The sequence below is a fragment of the Tuber melanosporum genome (genome assembly GCF_000151645.1).
Source record: "Tuber melanosporum whole genome shotgun sequence assembly, scaffold_7, strain Mel28".
Lineage (NCBI taxonomy): Eukaryota > Fungi > Ascomycota > Pezizomycetes > Pezizales > Tuberaceae > Tuber > Tuber melanosporum.
Window position 1 is genome coordinate 360822 of NW_003299117.1, and position 27499 is coordinate 388320.

The window sequence follows — 27499 nt, forward strand, 5'->3', positions numbered from 1 at the left end:
AAACCTGTCAGCGCGATTGTCTAGAGCCGGGAAATTTCCCAGCAGTCTTCCTCCGCTCCTTTCTTCACTGTTTCTCACTCGCAGCCGTTCCTCCTCACCTAAATTTATTAGACTGTGTTTTCCAATATTTCAAATCAAAAGGAAACTAACGAAAGGATTTGAGACATAAATCTCGCGAGTGCGCCTTACATAACTTCTAGTGTCCTCAATCCTTGTTTCCTTCCCGGTAAGGCGACGCGCATCGGTTCCTCAGATGTCGTCAGCGATGAACCTCCGCTGGAATCCAGTACCTCACAAAAAGCTTAACTAGACAGCTTGCGTTCATATTAGTAATTCGGAAACCTGCCAGCGTTGCAACCCTCTGCCCTACCGCATGCAATTTATATACTATACTCGAGCACCGCACTCGATGGCTATGCTCGTGCAAGTCAGCTTTTGCTTTTGCTTTTTAGCTGCAGAGTAAAATCATCTGCCATGCTGCCATGGTGAGCCAAGTTATCAAGATCCTGGCACAAACCCTTTCTGGTGAAATCGCATTCTGCAGGCTTGCATCAACCTGCCGGAAAGTAATTCACCAGTACTCGAGTACAAGTACCGTGCCAGTGCTTGAACACAATTGCTCAATCGTATAAATAAATTGCAGCTTAAGATATCGCAACAGCAATACTGATACTGTGCCATGCACACGCTGCGTACTCTACTCACGATAGTCCGGAGCCCGCGCCAGAGCTCCGTTTCCCAGAAAAATCCCAAAAAATATTCCCACCAGTTCGTCGGTGACAACTGTGCTCATAAGGATCCAGATAAGTCTACCATACTGTACCTGTGTACTTGTACTGACATCGATCCCCGGGCTAGGGGATCCGTACCAAGTCTATTTGATACCCTATACTCTGGGAGGCTCCGAGGCAGAAGAACAAGTAGTGGCGTGGCTGTCTTCCGTTTTCCGTGAATAGGCGTGACGGCTCCCCAGGAAGAGTAGAAGAGAAGAAATAAGGAGCTCGAGGAGCTGTTTGCATTAAAGTGTAGACTAATTCTAAGGTCCGATTGAACTCTAGCGTGAACATACGCGTAATCGCTGCGCAATTCGATTGTGCCCACCATTTGTTCTCCGAAAAACTCTCCATTTCAGTATCTTTCATGGCATCCGCAATTCTCACCCCCAACCACCAATTAACCTCGAGAATACCGTCCTGCGCGCTGATACAAGGGCTTATGGGCCCTCAAGAGCCCCCCAGAATTGCTGAAAGTCCCAGGAGAGTTCTGCCTTACTTGAAGTTTGCTCGCCATGAATACCGCACGGTATTTCAATCTGCTCGAACGACCCGACCATGTTATAATAGAATATCCTTTTTCTGTCAAATTACCTCTTCTTTTAACCCTTTTCTTCCTTCAAATAACGAGAAAAATCAGTGGCATTATCCCGAGAGGTGACAATATGCGAAAAGGCAAGCTACAGAAACCTCTGGTATAGTACTGTACTAGCACAGTACCGTGCTCTGTCTTACTGTGCTCTGGTGCAACGCAAACACGGAAAAATTATCCCCCAAAAAGGGGTAACCGACTCTCGCGTTCGAAGCGATGTTGATAGTGCAATACTAACGGAAATATAGATCGAGTAATAAAGAAAAAGTACTCGGCATAATTCTAGCAACTACAGTAGTGTGAGTCCAAATCCAAATACTGTGACAATACAATTTGCTACGAGTACTTATTTGTGCAACTGGATCTCGATTACCGGTAGCCATCCGGGGCGCGGATCGCTATTGCTGGCAGCCGCCCAGTGGTCCGGCCATCCCATCCACTCTCACGCCCAAGATCCACTGACCTCTCCTTCAGTTGTCGTGTCAGCTCACCTTCCAAAACTCTCCTCCAAACAACCTCACTATCGCTTGACGGCCAACTCATTCGCCCAATGTCTTCCGGTCGCCGCCGTCTCCCACACCCAACTGGCAGCGGCAAGGACTTTTTGCTTCCACTTGCACTCACACTGACTACCGCAGCGATCGCAACCGCTGGTCTCTACTTCTGGCCCGGCAGCGACACCCCATGGACCTCTCCGCACGAGTCCGAAGATGAGGTCGAAGCCGGAGGAAGATCCCGCAAGTCCAGACGGCACCAATATTTCGACAGGATCACGGAGGAGGATACTGATGACTTGATTGAAGATGCTGGACGCGACGAAAAAGTAAGAAAAGAAAAATCTTCCCACAGGCACAACACCGGCAGCACCAGACACAGCACCGGTAGTAGCAGCACAATGATGGCGGGAGCGTTAGTTGTGGACAGGATAGAGCACGCGGTTGGAAAAGCAGCAGACCTATTGCCGGGAACCTCGGAAAGAAAGAAAGCCGAAGCACTGAGAGAGATCAAGAAAGAGGCCGAGGAGGTATCGAAGAAGCAACAATATGTTCCGATGCCGACAAGGAAGAAGAGTGTGGCGATTGTCGTGTCCGAGAGAAAGGTGCTTTTCGGGCAGGACTCGGACTTGGATTTTGAGGAAGCAGGCCTGCCATCAGTGAGTTACTTCATTCTTACTATCTCATATTGCCTACTGAGATCTTTCAGTCACTTCTATCACATCTACCACACCCATTGGACCTCACTCATACCGTTGTCAACATTCTGGTGTACTCGCCACAACTTAAAACCCATCCACTCTCCAAATCTAGTGCATTTCGCTCCCAACACGCGGCAGCCGCAGCCGCAGCCGTGGTAGAGGCCCCAGTGGGCAGTTCTGATAAGTTACTTCATAAACCCTCGGCATCCCACTTCTCACCTACTGCGTCCACTTTCACTCTTGCTTCCTCTATGCTTCCATCCGAGTGCCCGCTTGAACATATCCTTCCATTTACACAAGCATCATCTATCGTTCCTCTTTTACGCACCTTGGCTCCTGAGACCGTTTACATCGAAGAACCTCTCACACTGCCCACATCCGGTGGGATAGTCTCCACTTTGCTTGAAGGCAGGTGGGTGGGGAACGTAGTTGTTGGGCTTATTGGAGATGACGATCAGCTTGCTCAGTTAATGGATAGCGACGACGAGAAGATGCAAGAGGAGGAGAAAACTAGGAAGGGCGAAGGGAAATGGTGGGGTACAGAAGTGGAGGGGAGCATAAGAGGAAGGTTCGGAAACAGGGTGCAGATTGTTGAGGGGTGGGTCCTAATTGAGGATTGGAGAAGGAGGGTAGAGGAGAGATCGTAGGTGTATCTGGGGAGGCCGAGATAGTCGGCGAAGGGTAGGTTTTTGTTCCGAGGAAGCAGAAGGGAAGGCGACGAATGCCCACGAGGAGTTGTATAAATCATGAGGAAAGATAATATTTTTATGAATAAACCACCCAATAAGATGACAAGTTACAGAAGCAAAGTGCACAGAGGTCAGGTAAAACAATTCGCTATCATACAAAGGACCAGGGAGCCCAGTCACGTGGGGGTGGGTAAGAAACTAAAGAACCCCCACCGGGAGCATATCCGAAATGCACAAGCCAAGAAAGATGCCTTGATCTCTCACTCGCTCCACATACCGGTACCTCCACTGAGCACGAGTCTCCATCCGCATGCGCCATGCTCTCCCGGCACAATCGTGAGTTACTCGCTCTCCCACCCCTTTCCCCACCGCAACCCAGATAATTCGAGCGATTGAACGAACGCCCGACTTCAGGCAACGGCTCAGATTTCTAGAAAGAAAGCGAAATAAAGATGAAGGGTAACCGAAAAAAACGGTGATCTGTGATAGAAAGGATGAATAGAACTATGTACAGTACAAGTAAAAGTAAAACCTTTCTAAGCATGTGGAAAGCAAATTTGTAAAAAGAAAGGTAGTTTATTTACAAAACAAGAAGGGGAAAAAAGAAGAAAAAGAAAAAATATATTAAAGAGGCGAAGAGGATGCTTCCGATTACACACAAGCTCCGCCCCGCGATAGATATCGATGGCAGATCCGCTTCCACCGTCGTTGCCCATATTACGATTAAAAAAAGTTTTCCAGCACTGTCCTACAGTGTGACAGTTCCCACCGGACTTAGACTTCCCGCTAATACAGTATGTGACTACCCGCGGGAGATCTAGATGTTGTTTCCCATGCTTAGACAGGGGGTCGATCCGGAAACTCATTCGGATGGGTTATAGAGTTTTTCGCAATCATCGAGGTCCGGCGACACAGCAGGTCCTCTTCGGCGCACGAAGAATGCGATGACGAGTTTTGTCAGAGACAAGGCACTATTAAAAAGGCAGTAGGTTGTTAGAAAATAAAATTCAAAAAAAGTGTCACATCTGATGATTTCCCCTTCTTGCCCCCACCCCCTCCTCCCCCCAAACTCTCCTCCACCTTCTCGCAACCCCCCGATGCCATCTTCTGGAATTGAAAAAGGGTCCCACCTCAAGTCAGCGGCAAGTACTAGCACTATCTGTGAAGTTGCGCAAGAATTCCTCCTGGATCCTTCAGGGAGGGCGGCACAGTTGCCAAAAGTGCCCGTTTCCGCGATGAGTAGAGTCATCTTGCAGATTACTGCGATCCAAAAACCGAGCGATATCGCATCGCCAATAAAGACCTCGTATACGTTCAGGTTACTCGCGGAGAGACCGAGGACTGCGTATAATAATGTGAATCCTGCCTGCACGTTGTTTTAAATCCCCTCGGCCCTGATCAGTAACAAAATCCTTCAGAATCCGGGGCGACGACACTCCCCGATTGCAGGAAGGGAAACAATAGATAGAGAGCAATCGCGTTTTTTTTTTTTTTCAAAACTCGAGAAGAAAATTTTTTTAAAGAACATACTGCGACGCCAGGCAACCAACACATGAAGTCCACAGGTAATCCGGATCTATCACTCAGGCCATACCAACCAAGGCAGACCAAGACAACCGCAGCGGATAGCAACTGTAACGCGATAGGAATCCAGTTGTATCTAGGCCACGAACTCGTTTTTCTCGATACATCTTTCCCCATTGCCCTTTTCGCTTTAGTTTTCCCTTTATCGACGAACAATCACCTCTATCGAAACTGTAGGGTGAGTTGGGGAGGGAAAAAAAAACAAGGCGAGCTCGGATTCGACGAATACCGAAAGCCAAAAACCCCGAGCCAAACTTCTAACTCGAAGTTTTTTTCCCTGAAGATGACCAAAGGAGGGGAAAGAAATGGAATCTCAAGAACGTAATCACGCCCGACCGGAAATGGTTTCTATATACAGGATTCAAAGACGGCTTCCTCGGGCAAAAGAAATGAAGGTTTTCGTGGCCGTCCCACCAACTTGTGCGGCGTACTCGTACAAAACAACTAAGCTTACCAGTAACGTTGGTTGCGGCTTTTGGGGCGAGCACGGGGGCGGTGAAGTGTTAGTTGGGCTCTCGGTGGTACGGTGGAAGGAAACTAGCCAGTAATCGCTTGCCATGGCGTCCTGGAGCATGACTAGAAAGCCTGCCCTGGGATACCCTTCACTAATGATTCCCTGCCACCTCTCCTATTTTGCCCATCTCTGTTGTCGTGGGGGCCTGGAGTTAAGCTTCTTGCGGACAACTGGCAGTGGAATGCATGCGGAGTTGGTAAACCCAACATGGGGTCCGTTTGGTTTTTTGAGAAGAACGAACTTCCCTCGAGCCAACACGGATTTTTCTTCTCTTGTTGTCCCCGCTTCCCTGGCACAATACCAATTAAGCGTGCAGGACCGGGGGGAGAGATACTTGGCTGGTGGGTTCCTTTGCCTTCTCGCGGTATGTGGTAGGGTTTGCCCTACACACAGGACCGTGTTGGTGATTGCTCATCTGCAGAAGGATAAAGTTATTTTAAGCGTTGGAAAAGGGATAAAAAAAAACAAAGAAGAAAGAGTAAATTGGGCCTCGAGCTTAACGCCCAATGTTGTACCGATTACCGTACCGTACCTTCTTCTATAAAAACCCCTGTGCCGTGTGCCTTTGCATTTCCTGACCAAAGTAATGATATAACATTTGGGCTAAAGCCGAATTTATACTCGAGTACTGTACCAATCCACCAACCTGCTGCCAACCACGGCTTTCCTTTTGTCATATCTAAGTTATCTCTTATCGCCAATCCGCACGTTTTCCCTACAGGTCTCACTCCACAAAATGACCTTGCTTATTTTTCTTCCCCGAAAAGAAAAGGAAAAAAGAAAGAAAGAACGTTGTGATGAGCTACCGCCCTGTCTATCATAGCTGTCGGAGTTTTGGCTCGCGTAACGGTACCGCAACTCCACTTCTAAATCTGGTGGCTTAGGGTCCTGCAGGTGTTCCAGGATTGAACACTGCTCGAGTATCGGATTCAAACATTAAGTTCAAATAGCACAACGCTTTCGTAGAAGGTGGGTACTTTGCAATTGCGCGTACTGTGTACGTCCCGTAAACTCACTGAAGCATGCCAGCAACAGCAAGGCCATCACGATCCCTCCACCGCATCCGCCGATGACAATTTCACATCCATGATCTCATGACAGGTTCCAGACAGAACCGAAATAATTGGATAAGTGAGGAGGGATAAAGGAACAAAGGAGGGCGTAGGGACTATCATGTCGTGGTATGATTTACGGAGTCAACAGCTACACCCTTCTCCCCCCGCATACAGCTGGGATAAATAATGGAGTGACATTGTGTGATTGGGGTGGTGCGGAGATTTATCCCCCCTCCCTCTAGTCTAGCTTCCATAATCCTGGCATGGTCATCGCTCTGATCACCCCAGATAGGCCGCAAGGAAAGGGAAGGGGAAAGGATGAGACTCTCCAACTCTCCCAATGAGAGCTTCCGATACCCCTACGGACTTTCCACACCCCCAGGTCGAAAAATTGCGTTCGGATCCCCATCAACGCGAACTGCACGACATCGGCATCCCGAACTGTTTAGGGAGCGATTATCGATGCGGGGACTGCACATCGCAGAGGAGCAAGAGAGAGAGAAATGAGCCCGAGCGGGCCCCTTTTTCGATATCTGGGAGTTGGAGCCACGGTCTCTGGCATCGTGAAAGCGAGAGCTAGGGTAGGTAGTGCTGTCCGAGTGACGATGGCTTGCTCGTTCACCCGCCCGCTACCGGCGAAAATCCGGAGAAGGCGCCATTGGCGTATTGGGGCTTGTAGATAGGGGAAAAGGTCTCGGTCTTTTCGATCTCTATCTTTGCCGTATCATATTATGCTCGCACGTCCTTGCCAAGAAGGCCTCGGCCAGCCAAATATTTTGTCCGGTCCTTACCAAATATCCAGCAAAATGTCGGCTGGCGGAGGCAAAGACGCGCGAGTGCAATATGAGTGTGACAGAAATACTTGTACGGCTGGATTCTAGTGCCTCCGAGTAGCGGCGTTGAGGGTGAAGTGAGGTTGAGGCGAGGAAATATCACACCCCTTGTTTCGTATGCGGCATGAGTTTCTTTTCTTTTCCTCGTTCTCCGTTTTCCGGCCGAGTTAGGGTATTGTCCAGAGCGAGTGAAAGCGAAGTCGAGCAATGTGCACGCATCTGCGCTGTGTATGGTGCTTGAGCTGAGGCAGGTTTTATGCAGCCTTGGCGCCGGCCATGCCTGATGTACTGACTGGCCCTGACCATGACCATTGACAGTGACCACTGGTCACCGGAAGGGGTTGACGAGGGTTGACGGGCAGTCAAGCTTTCCTTGGCGAACCGACGGAGGATCGACAGCTTCTAGTGATAATATCGGGTAGGATAAGCTGTGGGGGGGGGCATAAAATCTACTCGTACTTAATTTCAAGCTTCAAAGTTTGGGTTTCTAATCTTCAAGCCAACATCCTTCTGTATTTTCCATGACCAAATGCCAAGGTTGGCGGACTTCCCCCACCCGATCCCTTCAAGCCCTAACCCCAATCTTATTAGAATGAGCCCCGCGGCGGTTGGCTCTGGCTACTGATCATGGCATAAGGGGGGGTGACCAGTGGTCGTCAAATTTTAGGAGTGACAACTGACAACAGGTCACTGCCAACGCTGGTTTTTGTCACACGCGCGAAACAAGGCTCCAACTCCAATCTTTACCACATTTACCGTAAGCGCAAGCAAACATGGGTGTCGTACGCGCCAGACTGCATATTGCCCACTCCCGAGTCGTATCACCAGGCGTGTAAATGAATGAATAATGATACTCAAGTATAGGTGGTACATGTACCTTTGTATTTGATAAATCCCATATTATTATTATTATTATTATTATTATTATTATTATTTATGCTCCGGTTACAGGTGTTAGTACTGTACAACCGACGGGAGTGCGAAGTGACATGACAACCTTATCTATCTTCTTTTTTTTTCCATTTTTTCCTGGGGGGCTCATTTCTGCGTGTTTCCGTTGTACAGTACAAGTATGGCGTAATAATATTGGGAGGTGTGCTTGCAGGGCAAGGAAGCGCTGGTTCGCATATGCAGTCCCGTGAGTGACTTTAAGCTCTGCGTGTGTGTGCCACTCGTCCATTCGTAAAGTATGATATCCGGACACAAGGATGCCGGGAATTTGTGTTTTGCGCCCAGATTCGAGGAGCATGGCTCCCCTATTTCCGGACACTTTACCAATTGGCGGGTACAATTGCTCGAGTACTCAGTATAGTTGAGTGTGCGAGTAGTGCTCGAGTAACTCCAAGTGGTACGAGATGCGGAAGTGTGGGTGGGTGGGTGAGAAGTTGTGTGCGAAGGGCTCTCTCTCTTCTTCCTGCCTCACCCGATCATGACTTGGGAGAATGAAGGTGCTCCGATCGATAATGATAGCTATTACTGCTGGTACTTGTACCTTGTGGCAACTCTACCCGTAATTTTTCTGACGTTTTCGCCAGCATAGCTGCTATTGCATATGGACAAAAGATCAGCCGAGCCTCAAGATTTTGGTATCATATGGGTAGTACGGTGGGTATGCAATGGCGCTATCCGGGCGGGGAACATATGCATATGTCGTGGTACTAATTTTGTATGTATGTATCACTAAGCAAACAGAGGGGAACAAGAAGGTCTCGCGGGGGCACAGCCACTTTACCCACCGATGTTCAACCATCGTGACAACCACAACCTCAATGCGGTAGCCTACAGAGATCAGTGTTTTTACGGCACTCCCTTTGCTTGGGAGCACGAGATCTGGTCTGGCAATAGGACCTCTCATTTAGTTTAGGGTGGATTGAGCTGGCTGATTGCATTTCGCTGTCCCACAAATTAATCTTGCCTCGAGTAGGTGCCCGGCGCTGGAACGAGTACTGTACGAGTACTCGTAGAGGCAGTTGTTACACCTATGGTACTTGTACCGTCTTCTTTCTCTTCTTCCTTTTGTCAGGTTAAATTTCCATGGCTCTGGGCTGACTGTGCCGTTAAATTGCATGGAAAGAAAGGTGGGAAGATAGGTTGGCTATTCGCCGAAATTAAATTAGGCGACCCCGTCGCAGTCTCACACGTCCTGGTCTGGGGCTAAACGCGCCCCTCACCATCCACCACGATCCCATGGCAGCCTAATCATAGCCGCAATTGACGCCAATTAATTGCCCACGGAAATCCAGAAAAGAGAGCCAGAAAAAGAGAGAAGAAAGAAATCAAGATCAAGGGGAGAAACCCCCCCTTGTGCATATATTATGATACATGGGTACAATACTGGTAAAGGTGTTTATTGGAGTTATCCTTTCCTGTCATTCTCCATTGCAGTAGAAGTGACTTTCGGGCAACGCTACGCGCCACCCGTCTAGAAGCACATGCAAATAGGCGCAGTCATAACCGCACACCAAAGCGCACGAGTGATGCTGCATGAGTGTGACAGCTCGTAGACGGGATAAAATTCAACAGAGCCTCAAAAAATCGCTAAGCTCCTAAGTCGGAACTGGGTGCATCCGCGGGAGACTGTACCTGTATATTTGGCAAAAAGACAGATGCATATTATATTGGAGGTCCACACACAAGAGATTAGAGGAAAAGGTGGGGGGACTGAGGGCTTTCAAATTACTTGAGAGTACCTGAAGGCAAAAAGGTTCACGGCTAAGAGTCGGATCGGATATGCACCTCATGGCGGGGCTTCCAGAGAAATTCGAGGTTATTGAGCGGGGGAATGGGGCATTACACGCCGCTGTCTGGCCTCGCTGGACTGGGTTTTCCTGGTCAAAACATGCGGTCGGCGACGTGACTGGCAGAAGCTGAGAAAGCGCGGATAGTTATGCAACAGAATTCAGGCTGGTAGTGTGAGGTGGGACCTGATTGAGCTAGTGGAAAAAAGTGAGCTGGGGCAAGCGATTTCGGGCCACCCTTGAGCAAGGATCATTCACTCGAACGACTTCACATTGAGTTTTCGTTTTTCTCTCGAGCGAGCTGGTCAAATAATTTCTCGTCGCAATGTCCCTTCTAGCACGTTGTCTCGTTCGTGATACTCGAGTACTCGAGTAGAGAGAGAGACCCGCTCAATTGTGACACGCTTCTTTCGAACTTGCTTCCAAAGAAATAGGAGAGCTCGGGTGACCATTCCGGAGAGAGAAAACTGGGGCAAACGAGGAAGTCTCAGGATCAAATGCCTCAGTCCCCTAAATAGAAGGTCTACTCATTAAATTTTTTTATAACATCTCCCACTGGAGTCAAGGGCTAGATGCGCTCAAGCTATTTTACGGGTATAGGGAAGCAGGGGGCAGTCCCCTGCATGGCGCGTACGCCAGATTGAGTTTTGTTATTGCTTCAAAACTAGAGAGAAGGCCTTTACTTAGCCTTTGCGAACTTCGGTCCCTGTTTCCCCTAGATGTTGGCAACTCAAGGGTGTCATTTTGGGGAATGTCACGGCACATTCCGGGCCATCATCCACGAAACAGCACGTCCATCTGATCCTCCGAGCAAGGTAAATACGATCCGGTCTTGGCGCTAGGTTGTTCAAGACCTGAGAGAAGGTAAGGGGATGGAATGGTGAAGCTACTGGTATTTCTTGCGGCGCTTCTGTCGGAGATCAGCCTACTGCGAATTTCCTGGGAATGTGGGTCTGGGGGTAGGTAACCTGAACATGCTTGTCTGGAATTGCCTGCGAGATTCTGCCTTAAGCTTTCGACATTGGTATTTTACTGTGACAAAGAGCCTAAGATACCACTTCGCTGAGGTCAGCCACCCAAGTGACGTCAAGTGATCTCAAGCCCTCAGGCTCTGAGTCAATCAATACATTTGAGATGCCGGTAATTTGTACGAAAACGGTGGACTCTTGTTCAATCCAGTGGTTTCGGTCAATTAACCAACCGCGGTTCGTGCTGCGAGACGGGGGGGCGTAGATAAGGTGATCTTCGTGGAGTCGCTGAGAGGGGGATCGGACAGAACCCGCATCCTTTTTGACAACAACCGGGTTTTAGGACTCAAACTTCTATTATTTCTACAGTAGTATCCCACATAATTTCCAACGGTTCCCCGGGCTAAGAGAGCTTGTTCCCCAGTGTCGAAAAATAAAAATCCGGTTTTTCAATGGCTTCGACGGGGCCCAATGCCAACTTAGCGCCGTCCTATCAATTGAGCATTTTAGACTTCTCGATCCGAAGCTGTATTGTAATGGCTGTGAAGCTAGCAGGGTTAGTCGGAGAGGAACTCTGTCGCGAAAGCAGACATTGGATGGATGGATGGGCTCTTAATGACCAGGTGTGGTTGGGCTGTGTGCGGCTGCGAAAAAGACCATTCCCCCGATTTCTGCTTGAAGAAAGAAGGTGAAGCTATTATTATTATTATTATTATTATTATTATTATTATTATTATTATTATTATTATTATTATTATTATTATTATTATCGTTATTGCTACTGTACTCGAGTACTTCCTATCCTTCTAAGAGTCCCATGAACGCACGTCGGTGACCGGGTGACCTCCTGGCCAAAGCGTCCGTCAGGTAGCTATCCGATGCCTTAGGTTTTTTTTCTCCCCGGTTACTCCGCATATTACCGACTGTTTCATTTGCTGTACCATTCTCGATGAATTCTGCAATAATTCTGCACCAAATCTCCATCCGGCAATAATGGAAAGAAGGTGTGGGTAGAGACGGTGGGCAAATCTGTCCAAGTTGTGAGACAAGTGCCACTTTCTGCAAGAACCTAACGACGCTGCATCCGTCTCGGAATATTGGTGGATTGGTTTTAATGGGTAAGGAGCCCTGGCGATGACCGGATCTACAACTGTCGGGGGCATATTATCACATCTCGTTAATTGTTAATTTGAGACCTAATTTTTTTTTCTTCTTCTTCCCTTCCACCTTATTATCCCTAACCCGGATTCCATCAAAGAATTATGATATGACATCGCACTAGCAGCAACTCAGCTCCGCTAGAGACATGGCATAAGTGATGCACATAGCTTGTGTGCCTTTTGATCATGTTGTAGAGATATAGGAAATACTTACCTGCCCCTCCCCCCTCCTCCCAAAGTGGTCTTCGCCTCCGTTTGTACGAGTATTATAATGCAAATACATGTGAAATAAATCCAAGAGACAAGATGCTATGGAGAGGGAGGTGGGGGGAGTGGTAATAACCCTTACAGGTTCATACAGACTTGATCAGCAATTTCCAATACGATCTTCCAGCCACTATCCCGCTCAATCGATTAGCGGGAGGCAGGTCCTTTTTTTAATTTTTTTTCTTCTCCTTTACCCTCTCTTCTCAACTTGAACTAGAAAGTTTGGAGTCGACACCGAGAGACAGCTAGGAAAACAAATCCTCTAGGAGGGAAGGAAACGGAAAAACAACTAATTAGGCACGGCCGTATCGCGGGCACTGTATTTAGACTATCAGCCTCCCTTTTTGTTAGGATCTTCTAGTTGGGGCTGTTTTATAAGTAGCGTCTATGCCCGCTATAAACCCCCAGTTCTCATTTCCCACCAAATCCCAAGCACCTAAGAAAAAAAAAAAAGGATACTTATTACCTCCAACGAACCTACCTAACACAGCATAGATTGGAATTTCCGTTCAAATGGCAACCTTATATCTAGGCCTCGAGGAGAACCTACTTTCGAGCTCTCCAAACCTCCGCTCCTACTCCATTTCCTCCACGTCTTCTGGGGCTTCCTGTTCCACCACACAGAGTCACCCTTCCTGCTACAGAACGTTAGCCCCTAAAGCAGACAATACATCACCAATGAGCTTTCCATCAAGGCCCTTCGAGGATGGCTTCCTCGGCCTACGCGAGCGTAAGACCCACAACGGCCAGTCCATCGCGCCCAACCTCCTCTCGATAAAAGTGGAGGGGGCCCATCAGACCTCGAACCCACCTCTGGACCCGGCCTTCCACCCCTCTCAACAGATGGAAGACATGCTGCAGCAACAGCAGCAGAACTTCAGCACCCCGAACTACGACCAGTCCTACCCGCGGATCACGAACTACCCGGAATACGGCCCGCAACGGTACTCGTCGAACAGCCTGTCACCGAGCTCCAGCAACGGCGACTGCCTCTACACCACCCACAACCGTATGTTCGACTGCTCCCAGTCCTTCGCGCCGTGGGGACACGAGTCGAACTCCAGGGAGGCGTGCGCCGCAATGACGGCCCTGGAACTCCTGATGCCCAAGGTGGGCATAGGCTCTGAGGGGGAGGAGGATGTGGACATGTCGGACAGAGACTCAGCTGGATCTAGTCCTGGGCCCACCGTCGCCAGGAGGAAGCGTCGCGCTCCCCACCCACTCGTCATCAGCTCGAGGGACAAGCCGCACGTTTGCTCTGTGGGGGACTGCGAAAGTCGGTTCAAGAGGCCTGAGCATCTGAGGAGGCATGAGAAGACGCATACCGGCGAGAGGCCCTTCTCCTGCACCATCTGTGGCAGGAGGTTCGGCAGGAACGATAATCTTCAGACTCACAAGAAGACGCATATGAAGATGACTGGGCGTAATGAGTACATCCCTGGGCTGGCCTAAAGGTTTCTTTCTATATCTCTCAACTCTTTTATCTTATTCTCTAGCTGGCTACCTGCCATTACTCTCTTGACTAGCTTCTTTCCTTCTCTCCGCTCCTCTATCTTCTCCAACCTCCACTTCATCGGGGTCTTTTTTAACTACTACGGGTTATTCAATAGGTTTCTTCTTCTTCTAAATCTTGGGTTTCTATTCTTCTACTGGTTTTTTTCATGGGTCATCATCTCTTTTGTCACTACCTCATATCTATCGTATCACACATATAGTAACTACCCTTCTTTCACACACACACACACAGACATAGCGACAACCTGTTATCTCTAATTGTACATGAAGCATATGTTCATTACCAAAAGGAGGAGAGCAAGCAACAGAAAGGGAACGGAGGGCATCATCATCGTCATCATCATGGTAGAGGCGGGGGAGAGGGGAGGAGAGAGAGAGATGGTAGAAACAGACAAAAAAAAAAAGGGAAACGGGTTTCCTTACGGAGTTTTTTTCTACTTCTTTCTACGCATCTCATGTTTCCTTTTTTCTTCTTCAACTATTTCGACATCCTAAAGGAGTTCTACCTATCTTATTTGCTTTATTCATGTCTCGATCCCATCATTTTTTTTTCTTTTTCCTTTGGGTCTCTTTGGGGGGGGGGAAGGGGTTACGGTATTTCCATTAACTAACTCACTTCTTTTTCTCTCTTTATTACTCTCTTGCTTACTTGCTTGCTCGCTCGGTCGGTCATCTTACTAAAAAAAACAAAAAAGAAACAACAAAAAGATGAGTGATTGAACGAGCGTGTATTGTAGAAGTTTACTTTTTTTCTTTCCCCTTTCCTTTCTTAGGATTCACGCATATGATAGGCAAAAATCAAGGGAAACGCATGAAAGAGTAAGGGAAAAAAAGAAGAAAAAAGAAAAAAACCATTTCTTTTCCATCCTATCCTACAAGTATGATACAATGAAGTACGATAACTTTGTACGAGTACCATACCATGATAGTAAAAGTGTAACTAACTTAACTCGCCTCCCCCCCCCCCCATCATGAAAGTAAACGGTAAGCCTTCCCTCTTCCCCCCACAGCCTTTCCCTTCCCTTCCCTTCCCTTCTCCCTTCTCACTATTTTTTTTTTCTTTTCCTTTCTTTTCTCGTTCCCCAGTTCTTACCACACTCCGCAGAGTAGAGTAGATATCCTACTCGAGTACTCGTACACACACCTCCTTAGGGTTTTCTTTCTTTCTCCCATACTCGAGTACTGGAATGGGATATCATACATACCATTGGTTTCCCCCCACACTTCATTTATTTTCAATAACTGCTCGAATATCGGTGTGCTAAGGTATCATATCATCGGGAGGAATTTAACAAATTAGAACTTACTAACAAGGTACTAGAACCGAAACATTATAAAAATAAAAGTTTTCCTTGCATAACTCCTTCTCCCCACTCCTCTCCATCCATCCATCCATCCATCCCGCTACCCGTCCAAAACAGCATTCTCCCCAGGGACTTTGAGGAGGAGGAGGAGGAGGAGGAGGGCGTGTCACATCACATCACTTCACTTCATGAGTCTAACTCCCCACTAGACTAACTAACTACCACAGCTACAGATAGCTATGATACAAAACAAAACAAAACAAAACAAAAAAAACGAGACGAGATAGAGAAGAAAGAACTAACTAACCAACCAACCACCTTCATCCGCAGAGTTACCTCCCATCTCCACCATCCATCCCATCCCATCCCATCCATTTGTAGAGTATGGCATAACGGAGCTAGAACTACCAATCAAACAAGCACCACCCCCGCACGCACAAACCGAGAAAGAGATAAGTACGGTATCCCTCCCCGGAGAAAAGGAGAAGAGAAGAGAACTCAAAAACGAAAAAAAAAAAAAAAAAAAACGAGAAAACAAAACGAGCCACCCTTCCACTTCCACAGTAAAGTACTCGAGTACGTAGATTACTTCTATCAATCAAGATCTCCATGTCCCATTCCCCGAAACCACACACATATTCACTCATACCGCACACAACAACAATAACCGTATTCTAGTCCCTACTCGAGTACGCGTTCTAAAACTTTCCCGGAACAGGCAAGCAAAGAACAAGCGTTGAAGAAGCTGTTCACTCACTCACTTCCAATAATAGTACTCGAGTAAAATTGATGATGATGATGATGATGATGGATGGATGGATGGACGAAATACGTGGGCTGAAAGAGTGGACGAGACATTGTTATGATATGATGGGGAATGAAGCCTAGGGCCCCTCTACTGTACTTGAGTATGATACGGCTCGCACTGGGCTCATGGTGTGGTGGCGCGGCGCGGTGTGTGTAAACTTTGGAGAGGGGGGGGGAAATGAGAAAAGGAACGAAAACAAATACCATCACATGGTATCACTCGAGCCTGCCGATCTTTTTGTCCGATTCTCCGGGCCGGCATTTCGCCATACCCAGCAAAGTGACTTTGTGAGAGTTGCAGGGAGTATGGGTTAATGTGTGTGTGTGTGTGTGAAGATTTTATCATTTATTCTCTCCGCCATGTGAATACCAAGCCGAACCAGAACCAAGAACTGGTGTGTGGGGCAGATCGACCACCCACCCACCCATGTACTCGAGTACCTCAGTCCGCACCGAATCTCGGGCACCCCATTAGCGCGGAGGCCGTCAACCCTGATTAGGTCCGAATATCGCCTATTAAAGGAGCAGTAAGTCTCATTTACGGTACTACAGAAATGTTCACTAGCCAATCAACGGGTTTGAGCTTCGCCAAGTTGAATACTTAACCACCGTTGCTAGCTACCCCTTAGAACCGCGGGATCGGAAAAGGGAAAAGAAAAAAAAAACATGCAAGTGCCTGGAAATAAGTTAAGGGATCCCTCTCGCGAGAGAGAGAGCGAGTGACCGGCCCAGGGAGTTTTGAGCAACATGACATTCACGTTTCAAACGAGGCATCATGACCGCTCACTCGTGGCGATGGGGGGGGGAAGTTTTTTTTCTCCCCCGAGCGGGGCTAGGACTAAAGCCCTCGTTTCCCTCGGTTGCAGGAACGAGGAGGGGGGTGGGGAAGGGTATTGACTAACTGTTATAGCGATAGTGGTTCTGCTGGTGGTAGGTGGGAGCAGCAATGACAACAAAGCTAGCATCATAATAGCGGCGGGAACGAGGCAATGCATGGGGATGGAGGGAAAGGGAGGGGGGGTACGGTAGATTGGAAGGGTGATGAGGTTACCGCCTGTCTGCCTTTGAGAGGAGTTTTTTCCTTTCGGTATCTCCGGATGGTTGGTTTAGTAACTTGTGCTGTACTGGCACTACTCGAGTACTTGTACCGTACTCGAGTAGACTATTGGGAGTTCATTGTAGGTTTGATTTCCGGGGGGGATGGTTGTTCCCTTATTTTCCCAACCCGTTGATAGTCTGTACGAGTAATTAGTCTATGATATTCAGCTGCTGGTGCCTGCTCGCTGAGTCACTTGCTAAATGGCCCTTCCGTCATCCAGCCGCCCGAGAAAATTCTCTAGTGGCTCGAGCAGGGATAAGATTAAAGGCCGTGATAATTTGACCATCATGGTATTGCCCTAGTGACAATTTGCCACATTTGTATCATAAAGTATCATGCATGCAAAGCCGATGTCTTGTCCCTCTTGTTATTACTCGAGTACAGATTCTTGTTTGACAGTTTGTTAAAAACGATCCTGCGCTAGTGCGGAGCTAGTCTCCGAGGGGCATCTGGCGGGGCGGGGGTGGTATGTAGATTTGCGAGAGTGTAATATTCATCAAGCTGTACTCGTACCGGTACTGTGCCGGAGTATCATCGGTATCGGGGCTTGAAGGCTCAAGTATGCGCAGGACAATTCGTTTTTTTGATTTTGATTTTGATCAATTGTTCCTTGAACCCGTTTAGACGGAAATTTTGGCTCTTCTCTTTTCGCTGCCTGTGTGTGTGTGTTAAAGATAACAACTTGTATGATATGTTTCGTACTGTAGTGCAGCATGCTGTGCTTGAGCGCAGCATTTATTCGCTCACATGATTAACACCTCCTAGAGACGGCCAAGGTCCGTGAGTTCGGTTGTGGAGAGAGTTTGTGCCTTGGCCTTGGGCACCCCTTTCGGTACCGACTGGAGTCATATGATGTCGGAATTGCTGAAAGACCAATGTACTCGAGTACAAAACGATACGGTAAGAGATTAAAACTGATACATTTATCGAACACTGGTCTATGCTAATGAAATAGGGACTTTGCGATTTCGCACCCAGGGCCAAACCCCAGCCATCTGGTTGCTCCAGAATCGCATTTGCCTCACATCCAGAGCCTTTTCGCAAAGGCTCCAGTGTCACCCAGGGATTGCTAACGCCCATAGGAAATCTACTACGGGTAACGCTTGCATGCTATGGTGAATGATGCCCTCCAATCAAGACTGCTACATCCTTCTACCTCGAGAGCCAGCGAGTGCTTCATCCCTTCTCCATGCTCTCAGATCCTTCGTTCCCATAAATCCCTCTCCGCCTTCGGCTCTCTGATCCCACCCGCCCAACCTGACGACAACCGCAGTTGTGTTATCAGCCTCTGTAGTAACTTCTTCGGCAAACTCAACCAGTTCCTTAGCTCCCTCGTCCGGAGTTCTGCATTCCTTCACGATGTCGACGACCTCTTGGTCTGTCAAGACTCCACTAATCCCATCACTCATGAGGACTATGAATGAATATTCGGAAGGTTCAAGCTCGCGTCGGTAAACCTCAGGTTCGGCTGACACTCCAAGGCGCTTCTGAGAAACGTCCCCAAAGGACCTAGTGTTTGCAAGAGTCCCAAAGCGTTCCTCACCGAAAGAATCCGAGACAAAAGCAGTTGCATAGCGACGAAGCCTCCTCGATTCAGTGGGTGATGAGGGATGATGGTTTGTTGTTAACGGAAGGGCAAGCCCTGTAGAGGTCGAGGAAAGGAGGATGCGAGTGTCGCCAATGTGTGCGGTTACGAGTGTCGCAGAAGTTTGAGGGTCCCAGAAAGGAGTTGCGGTACTAGATTTGATCAGAAATAATTCAAAGGTTTTGAAAAACAAACGGCAAGGAATAGCTCATACGGAGTAGAGATGAGTGCTACGGAAGCAGTTGATCCGCCTTTAAAGTTGGTGGGCTTTTTGGGAGCCCCTTCTTGAAGAGCGCTCTCACCAGGAAGAAACCATGGTTTGGCCCGTGTGATGAAGTCCATGTCGGCTTTCAAAAACGCGTATGTTAAAAGAGCTTCCATCTCCCCGGCCTCCCCCCTTCCTCCAAAATCTGGCTGAAACCTTCTGAAGTATCCACCTACTATGTCTTTCCAAGCAGAAACCAATTGGGCTTGCATAGAAGCCTTTTGTTCCTCACTCCCGGAAAAAGTCTTAACACTCTGCTCAATGTACGTGTGTAGGTAGTCTTTGGCAAAAGCCGAGCAATCCTCTCCACCGTGGCCATCAAACACCCCAAAATAAAATACGCAGGGATCGGTCGGTGCAGAATCAGGTGAAAGTGTGAAGGGCGGAATATCTATCACTCCAGCTTGATACCAGTCCTCGTTATAGGGCCGATTTCCACGGGACCTAGACACCCCGAAGTGTTGCCTTGCAGACCGGAGTGGGATGCGGACTACAGTATCATGAGGTTCACTGGGGGGGTGTTAGTAATGATTTCAAAACATGAGTGATATTTTGTGATTCTCTAGCTAGGGGATATACGAGCCGGGGCTAGGGAGCTGGGAAATATCTTTAAGAGATTTTCAGGGTTGTCCAAAACACCGTCCGGAGCCATATAAATGTCTAATTGAAAAATTGTGGATTGAGGAAAAAAACTTAATTAACACTAACCTGGATTTAGACGAGCACTCAGACTCGACTACCGCCCTAGGCAAATGCGTAGTAAAATAATCGTGGAACATACGCCTCCCACCTCCACCTCCCCTACCAGGGCAAACATGGAGCGACGGTTCCACCCTAGTTTTGAATATCGAAGGAGGCCTTAGCTTTTTTGAGCCGTGCCGTACCACGGAGTGGTAAAACGAGTAGCCACAGATAGAGCGGTGCGGAAAACTGTGAGGACAACCGGGTGGGACCCTTGAGGTAGAATCGGTGCAGAATCTTGATATAAAGGCTATTGAATAAATACTGGAGTTAGTCCATGAAGATAGAAGGTGGTTTCGGTAACCGATAGAGGAAGACCCACCGTACGAATCTTTTAAGACCCAGACACCCCGTGGGGTAAACAACGGTCTTCCCATATCACCCCGCCACAAATCAAAATTTACAGCGATGCTAAAAAGGTTGATCTATACGGTTATTGAAAGGATTCTTCCGCTAGCGAGATAAAAAGGAGTTTGTTGAGGATGTCAAGTCTCTCCCCCGATAAAGGCTTGAGTGGCCTAAGGAAGTACCCGTCTATCTCCTGAGTTATATAACTTGACAAAAGCGCTCAGGTTTGATTGCAGGCGGGACGTGCGATATTTGTAGGCAGCACAGGAGACCATAGAAAATGTAGGGACTCAAGTAATCAGGCTCTTGATGAGTTTGCTAATTAACGTTGAGGTCCTTAAAGTTCGGCGCTGGGGTTTCGGTGTTAGAAGATGGAGGCGATGTTTGCCCTGTTTATTTTCTTCGTTCATCGTTTGTGCCTGGGCATGCACGATACCGCGAGAAATCGGAGGAGACCAGAGATTTTCGTGTAGGTTTAGGGTGAGACAGCCACATATCCCGCCTTTTCTTTTTTTATCCTATTTTTATTTTAGCCTGAGCCTCTATGCCAACATCGTCATAAGTTACGGCACATGTCAGCCCTGGACCCTGGACGCCAGGGTTCTGATGCAGTAGCAGCGTTCTGACAATACTCGACTCGAGTAGACTACCGTATGCTGATTCTCTTGCGTGCTCTTGATGGCATAATACCGGTGTTCTGCGCACGGGACCGGTGATGAGGCTCGCGGGAGACTTTCTGAGTGTTGCTTGTGAAAGCTGATATTCCACTGCTCCATCCCATCTCCAGAGTATTAGACTACGACGCCGGTAGTCTAGTTGGCGGCTGTGCGAATAGGTAGTCTCACCACGCCGGCCCAGCGCGGGCCAAACAGTAGACCCGTGATCCATGAACCGCGGACAGGGAAAATGAATGCTGGAGTACTGGCACCGGCTCTGGAGGTGGTTTGCAACATGGTTTGGTGGTTTGCGAGACGGTTGGTCACTGTACTCGAGTGGAGTACAACAAGTAGACTAAATTACAGTGCCGAGCTCGATATTTGCGAAACCTCATAGGAACCAGTTGTATCAGGGCCCCTCGATTCCAAAGCCCACCAAGAGCGCAGATCCCTTGCGCCAGGGTGTTCGGATGCCTCTGAAATTCGCGAGTTGAGATTGGACACCTTGTATCAGATATTACGGGGATCGCCACCACCTGGATGCCCAACATGGAACAAGAAAAGTTCAATCACTAGCATTGAAAAATTTTCAAGCCAACATCCCGCACTTTGGAAGCCCAACTGACAACCCAACCTCTCCCCCCGCAGCATTAGCCTCTTATAATCTATTTAGTCGAACCAGCAGCGAAATCGCATCGTGAACCAAGAGCTCTCGTCATGTACCACTTCGAACCACTTCGAACCGTAGTACAGATCCCGGATCAAGACCCGCAAAGGTGAGACCCCCCAACAAGTCAGCGTTCCTCATCCGGGTCAGGTACGATATCTCCTCCGAGGGAGGTGGTGCTGCATTACCGGTATTACAACATCTACAAGTGTACGGCACCTATCCTGCGCTTGTACGAGTATAGTACAAGCAGCAGCCTACCGCACTACTCGAGTACGAGTACTAAATCCCGACTGAATAGGCTTCTCCGGTATACTCCTCGGACAATATCTGCGTGCTCTTACTGGGCCCAAGATACAAAGAGGACGTAAGTGGATAATCACAAACGTCAATAGCATTGAAGGCGCAAAAGTAGAAGGGGTAGAGGGGTAGTCAGGACCAGAGTGGGAGATATTTATCATACTCCCAGATGCTAAAAACCAAACGAGCACACCCAACCCTGCTGAGAACGTTGAACCTCTCAACATCCTTGGAAAACGGTATGGTAGAAATATCCCCAACCATAAGACCTATCTACCCTTTGCCGGACGGCATAAGGTTAGAAACGGGCACCCATTTCCCTCTCTACCTGATAGCATACCGGTATGATACCGTAGTCGAGTAGGGTGAGAAACACAAACCATCGCCAAAGGCAACTCAATAAGACAGGTAGTGGCATCATTGCACAATATTGGCGGAGATGTCCCTAACGTGAATATGAGCTGGTGGGAAGCAATTAGGTGCTCGTGGCAGACAAGAAGTATCCGAAAACGAAGATTCGCAAAATACCGGTCTCTGGCAAAAAATCCGCGCGCGTCCGAGCTCCCATACAAACCCATAACCCGTATTTTTGGACACCTCTTGGCTGGGAAGCTAACGCCCTATTTAGTGCACAAGCATCGTATAACATTGTGTACTCAGTACCGGTACTGTACTCTGGATATTCGAGTACTCGAGCGGCCAATCTGAAGCTGGACACCTATCGTAAGGTGGCACTTCCCAAGCGAAGTGTGCAACTTCGGCTTGGCCATGCTGGCGCTGTATGTATCACACTGGAAAGACAAAAAACGACCTAGAGGATCTAATCAGACTCGCTGCACTCCTCCCCCTATACCCCACCCCCACCTGCCAACAACGAGGCATACCGGTACTTGGAAGGCCGGGCGGAATACACAGAAGGGGCGGAGGGGGTGGAAGGGGTGGAAGGGGTGGAAGGGGTGGAAGGAAGGGAAGATGAGATGATTAGATGATGAGAAGAGCAAAAACAAGGCCAGCAAAAGTCCCCAGCTTTTACGGAAAGTGCATGAGGAGGCGTCCTGCGAGATCTCCACATTATCTGGAGATGGGTGTTACCGGTATTGGGCTGCAGGTGTGAGACCAGCTACCGGTATCCTACGAAAGGATCAGGCTATTCCCAACTCCCTCAAGATGTCAAGAAGCCCGGGCTACGGTAGTGCTCCAGTACGACAATATGACACAGTGCACCAGCATTCGCCCACCAATGGTAAAATACTGGTATGAGCATGATAACTGCTACCATGGTACTAGTCTGCAGCCGCAGCTGCTACAGCTACTGCCCCCGCTGCACGATACCCCCCAATTCCTCCCTATGTCTGGGCAGAGTACTGTACCGTACAGCGCGGTACTGGTGTCTGATGTCAGGAGACTTATTCGAAAGGACGAAGGTGATTTATATTTGTAACAATGTGTGCTAATAATTCTGGGCCGGAAACTGCCAGCGCCCTCTTTGTGATGAATTGTGCTGAGAACCCAACTTTAGGTTCCCGCTTGGTGCACGTTTGGTCCCCGGGCATAGTGCTGGCATGGTGCGGTATCGCATTACCGGTATGGTGCTCTCGCACACCACCACGTCCCGGACGGGCAGGTAACAATGCATATCGAGTCCAAGCATGGTACGCATCGGTACACCACTTCAATATCGCGGGAGATGTGTGGTGGACTTTATCGGTGCAGGATTGAAGCTTAAATCACTTGATCGGTATGATAACCTGTCCCACCTTTTTTTTTAGCTTACAAAGGTTATCATCCTCACTCGCTTGCTGCGAGTATATAACTAGAGCGGGGGTCAGCATCAGCCTTTTACTCGCAAAACCCCAAAACTTCCTTTGTCATCCCCGGTCTTTTACCCCAGGGAAGCAATCCCATCATTTTCTTAGCGCTTTTTTTATTACAGTATTTCGGACCTCCCTTAGCTACTTGTATGGTTCTGACTCCTGCTTCTCCTCTCATTCGTTCCTTTCCTTTCCACCCTTGTGGAAACACAAAAGAAGACGAAAGAACACACGTCTCAAATCACAGTACATACGTGAGGCTTAGCTCCTACGAACTGAACGAGGGCCTCCCCCTCTTTCCCTCTCGATCTGGCTAACCCGTCGCTCTACGGGTACTGTACTGTACCCCCTACCTACGCAAGTCCCCATGCAAATCATTTGAATCCCCTAAACTTACCTAGCCAGCTGTTTTCAACCAAACAGGCATCACACGGAATGAATTACGCAGAAAATTCCCTCCGCTTCCCCTCCGGGCCTCCCCCACTATCATCATCGAGTCCACCCCCCTCTTCCGCATTTCAAGGCTTCTTCAACTTTGCACCGCCCTTCCCCTCACCCCCGCCTTTCGGAGAAACGCCAGCTCCATCAGCTCTCCCGTCGCTCCCCCGATCGCAGGAGCAGCAACAACGACAGCAACAGCAACAGCAAGCCCCGCCCATCTCACAATCTCGCCAAATACATAGGAACCGAATCTCGTACTCTTGCCATGCCTGCCGTAGGCGCAAAGTCAGGTGCGATCGCCTACATCCTATTTGCGGGAATTGTACTCGGACATCTGACCCCTGCGTCTACGACGATCAGAGCAACAAGAAGGGATCCAGGAGCGCTGTTCAACAACCTCAGAGCATCACGAACCAGCCACGGATGAAACGCCAAAGAACTAGAGAAGACTCTGAGGGGGCAGACGGGGAAACAAGCGAAGGCTACTCAACAGTGGGCGTCACAGCCGGCACCAATGGCCCCGAATTCACATCTTTCGCCCGGGGGAAGCCAGAAGACTTAGAGGCTCGGATGAATAGACTTGCCGAGATCGTCGATAGGTGGTACAAGGATGCGTATGGTCAAAGGATCATACCGCCTGTGGCGAGACAGCAGGCTGTCGATGCTGTCGGAGTTAACAACTCTGATGCGAAGAGCTCATTTGAGGGAACTTTGGGACAAATTCCGACACGTGAACGCCTCGTTCCCCAGGAACAGGGTGTCTCGGACAACATGAGAAAACTCACCTACTCGATCAGCGGTATCAGCTGTGCCCCAGCCCATTCAATTCCCTGTTCCTCCGTATCCTCATCCCATTCACCACGTTCGCGGGACACTATCACAACACCTTCTAGTAGTGCCGACGGGTATTCCCAGCAAGTTTGCACCCTTGAAGGTAAAAATGGAGCTACACATCCTCCCAAGCAAATGGCGAGGGGACAGCTTGCTATGAAGTTACTAGACGAAGAAATTGAAGCAGCAAGAGGGAAAGGCACATGTGACGATATAGGTGATCTAGGATTAGGCCATTTGAGTATCCAGGGTCGTGGAAGGAGTCGATATGTTGGAAGCAGTTTTTGGGCCTCCATAAGCCATGAGGTAATATAATATAAACAGTCCCACCGGCATTCTCTCCTATCGTGCAGATACTGTGGGGATTGTTTACTAACGGTAAACTCAAGATCGCCGAGCTTAATGACGTCTTACGTGCCAACGAACCGCCCGATACGAGATGCTCTGCTGGTCCTCCACCAGAAGAGATGATTGGTTTGTTCCAAAAACCTCGCAACTCCACTACCTCTGAGACCGCTTCCAGATCGACTGCATCCGGCACGGCTGAACCTTTGCGACCATCATCAACAGCAAGTGCACCAAACTTTTGCGGGCTATCTCAGTTTGATAAATCTTCTCTTTTGCAGTTCGAGCCTCGTGAAAGAGGAGGGAATCCATTTGAGATCATACCTCTAATCCTAAGGGACCTTCCGGACAAGCCTATGTGTGATATTATGTACAAGGCCTTTCTTAACGGAGTGCACCCCATAATGCCCCTTATCCACGTTCCGACATTTGCAAAGGAATATAACGCTTTCTGGGCATGGTTTCCAAATAATATCCGCTCCATTCCAGATCCAACACTAACCGAAAACCATGGATTTTTCCCATTACTTTTGTCAGTCCTCTACGCGGGATCGATGTCACTACCCGCGAAGGTCATTGAAAAAATTCTTACCGGTCAATCGAAGATCGAGGTGACCAAAAGCCTCTACTCAGGATCAATGCATGCTCTATCGGCCTCTTCTTTTCCCAGAACCCCGACTGTCAGTTCGCTCATCGCCTTTCTCATCACTCAAACGTGTCTCATTCGGGAAGAGGAGCCATTGACCTCTTGCTCGTTTCTTGGCATGGCTATGCGTGTCGCACAGTCTATGGGGCTCCATCGCGACGGGAGTCTGTTTGGTTTGAACGAAATTGAATGTGAGGTTCGTCGGCGTGTCTGGTGGCACATCCTTTATTTAGATGTTCAAGGGGCTATCGCGACCGGTCTTCCACCACTAGGGGGGAGTGGGGAAGAGCTGTTTGACACAAAAATGGTTAGTGAGCTTAAGGATGAATATATTGGACTTTCGCCTGAGGAACGTAAGAAGGTTACTGAAGCCGCTACCGCTGCGGCAGAACCACAGACATCGGTGAACCATATGGCCCATACCTGCAAGGCACTTCTGGATGAGCATCCAAATAGCCCTGCAATGATCCTCGCTGCTGGCAGGTATGACATGACGATTGTCCTAAGGAAGGTCGTCATTCAGCTTCTCTCGACAAGACCGCCGCAGAAAGCGGATCTTATGGAAATGGGAGGAGCAATCTTCGAACTGAAGCTTAGACTAGAGGATCGAATCGCAAGGATTCCAGCTAGGGGGATACCAGAAATGGGGTTCACTCCTCCTCACGATCCCGAGTTTCATGAGCTTATGGGGCACAATGAAAGCTTTTTTGATACTGAAAAGGCAATTGTTTTTAATGGCTGGGCTAGGATTATGTTGAGTATGTTTTCGGATAGAACCTTCGGCGTCTTCTACCAATCATTTCTGAAAAGATCCAAGAGCAGACTGTGGGATCATGCTAGACATTGGTAGGGTCTAACCCTCGATTAAGAAGAACACAGCTAAAGAGCAGATAGCGCATTGCATTTCTGCGTCTCTTTCCTCCAGAAGTTTGTACATGTTTCGAAAAACCCACTTTTCCAACCATATCAGTGGTTCTGTCCTGGCACCTTTCAACCCCTCCATGCTACTATGATATTGCTTATCGATCTCCACGAAAGGCCCCAAAGTCCTGAAGCTCCGCAGAGCCGTATGTTTGTGGATGAAATCTTTGCCCTCTTCGGCGAAGATGGAAACTCTTTAGTAGGCGCTCCTGGGGGTAATCGACCGCTCTTGGAGGGTGGGAGCTTGGCATGGAAAATGTTGGCGAGGCTGAGAAAGAAAGCCTACGAGAAAGCCGGCATAAAAATTGATAAGCCTGCAGAGAGAAGAGAGGAGGAGGGCATGGCAACACCAACCGCTCCAGCAAAGGCGAGGAGTATAGCGAAGTGTAACATGCCTCCGAACCCGGACACACTTACCACCCCCGCCGCCAAAGACGCTGGGGGAAAGCCCGGGCCCGACGTATTACCACCCCTCGATATACCAACGGGTGGGTACGAAGAAATGTTGTTCATAGCCGATAATGTCGCTACCGGGACCGGGCGATACAAAGATACTACGGAGGCTGCAATGAAGATTTGGGAGGCGATGGCTGCCGCAGGTATCGCAGTGGACGACGATGCTCCCATGGATCCTGGTATGCCGACACCGCCTTTGATGGAACCGCCTCTGAAGGAACTACCTATGGGTGTTCCTACTGGTGATGTCGCCGGGACCGGGGCAGATGATGTTATGGATTTTGACTGGGAAGAATGGGATGCTATGTTTGGAAGGTTTACAGCGATTGAAGGGATGGTTTTAAGCGATATGCCAGTACAGCGAGGACCCGAGTAGTGCCTTTTTATCCATTT

The 27499-nt window shown here is 48.7% G+C and overlaps 5 protein-coding genes; 3 read left to right on the forward strand and 2 right to left on the reverse strand.

The window, feature by feature from the left end:
• Nucleotides 1–1859: 1859 nt before the first annotated feature.
• GSTUM_00010367001 (uncharacterized protein) lies at nucleotides 1860–3207 on the forward strand (the record flags this gene model as incomplete). XM_002841242.2 has 2 exons in its annotated part: nucleotides 1860–2518; nucleotides 2569–3207. The coding sequence occupies exons 1-2, from the start codon at nucleotides 1916–1918 to the stop codon at nucleotides 3205–3207; spliced, it is 1242 nt and encodes a 413-aa protein (XP_002841288.1). The 5' UTR covers nucleotides 1860–1915.
• Nucleotides 3208–3770: 563 nt separating this feature from the next.
• On the reverse strand, nucleotides 3771–5108 carry GSTUM_00010368001 (uncharacterized protein). XM_002841243.2 has 3 exons: nucleotides 4780–5108; nucleotides 4380–4615; nucleotides 3771–4220 (listed from the first exon to the last, which is right to left on the reverse strand). Exons 1-3 carry the CDS (start codon nucleotides 4948–4950, stop codon nucleotides 4112–4114), a joined length of 516 nt encoding a protein of 171 aa, XP_002841289.1. The 5' UTR covers nucleotides 4951–5108; the 3' UTR covers nucleotides 3771–4111.
• Nucleotides 5109–12801: 7693 nt separating this feature from the next.
• GSTUM_00010369001 (uncharacterized protein) lies at nucleotides 12802–14092 on the forward strand. XM_002841244.2 has 1 exon: nucleotides 12802–14092. The coding sequence occupies exon 1, from the start codon at nucleotides 12882–12884 to the stop codon at nucleotides 13818–13820; it is 939 nt and encodes a 312-aa protein (XP_002841290.1). The 5' UTR covers nucleotides 12802–12881; the 3' UTR covers nucleotides 13821–14092.
• A 4143-nt stretch (nucleotides 14093–18235) lies between these two features.
• On the reverse strand, nucleotides 18236–19020 carry GSTUM_00010370001 (uncharacterized protein; the record flags this gene model as incomplete). The annotated part of the gene is made up of 2 exons (XM_002841245.1): nucleotides 18236–18830; nucleotides 18893–19020. The coding sequence occupies 2 exons, from the start codon at nucleotides 19018–19020 to the stop codon at nucleotides 18236–18238; spliced, it is 723 nt and encodes a 240-aa protein (XP_002841291.1).
• Nucleotides 19021–24330: 5310 nt separating this feature from the next.
• Nucleotides 24331–27482, forward strand: GSTUM_00010371001 (uncharacterized protein; the record flags this gene model as incomplete). Its single annotated transcript, XM_002841246.1, has 3 exons — nucleotides 24331–25044; nucleotides 25128–26575; nucleotides 26624–27482. The coding sequence occupies 3 exons, from the start codon at nucleotides 24331–24333 to the stop codon at nucleotides 27480–27482; spliced, it is 3021 nt and encodes a 1006-aa protein (XP_002841292.1).
• Between the last annotated feature and the right edge of the window lie 17 nt (nucleotides 27483–27499).

Bases quoted from the DNA above. Each gene is read 5' to 3' on its own strand.
- GSTUM_00010368001 (XM_002841243.2), bottom strand. From the start codon at position 4,950: ATGGGGAAAGATGTATCGAGAAAAACGAGTTCGTGGCCTAGATACAAC. The intron at 4,616-4,779 runs GTATGTTCTTTA...AACAACGTGCAG, and splicing joins GTTGGTTGCCTGGCGTCGCA to GCAGGATTCACATTATTATA. The intron at 4,221-4,379 runs GTGGGACCCTTT...CCTTTTTAATAG, and splicing joins GTACTTGCCGCTGACTTGAG to TGCCTTGTCTCTGACAAAAC.
- GSTUM_00010369001 (XM_002841244.2), top strand. From the start codon at position 12,882: ATGGCAACCTTATATCTAGGCCTCGAGGAGAACCTACTTTCGAGCTCT.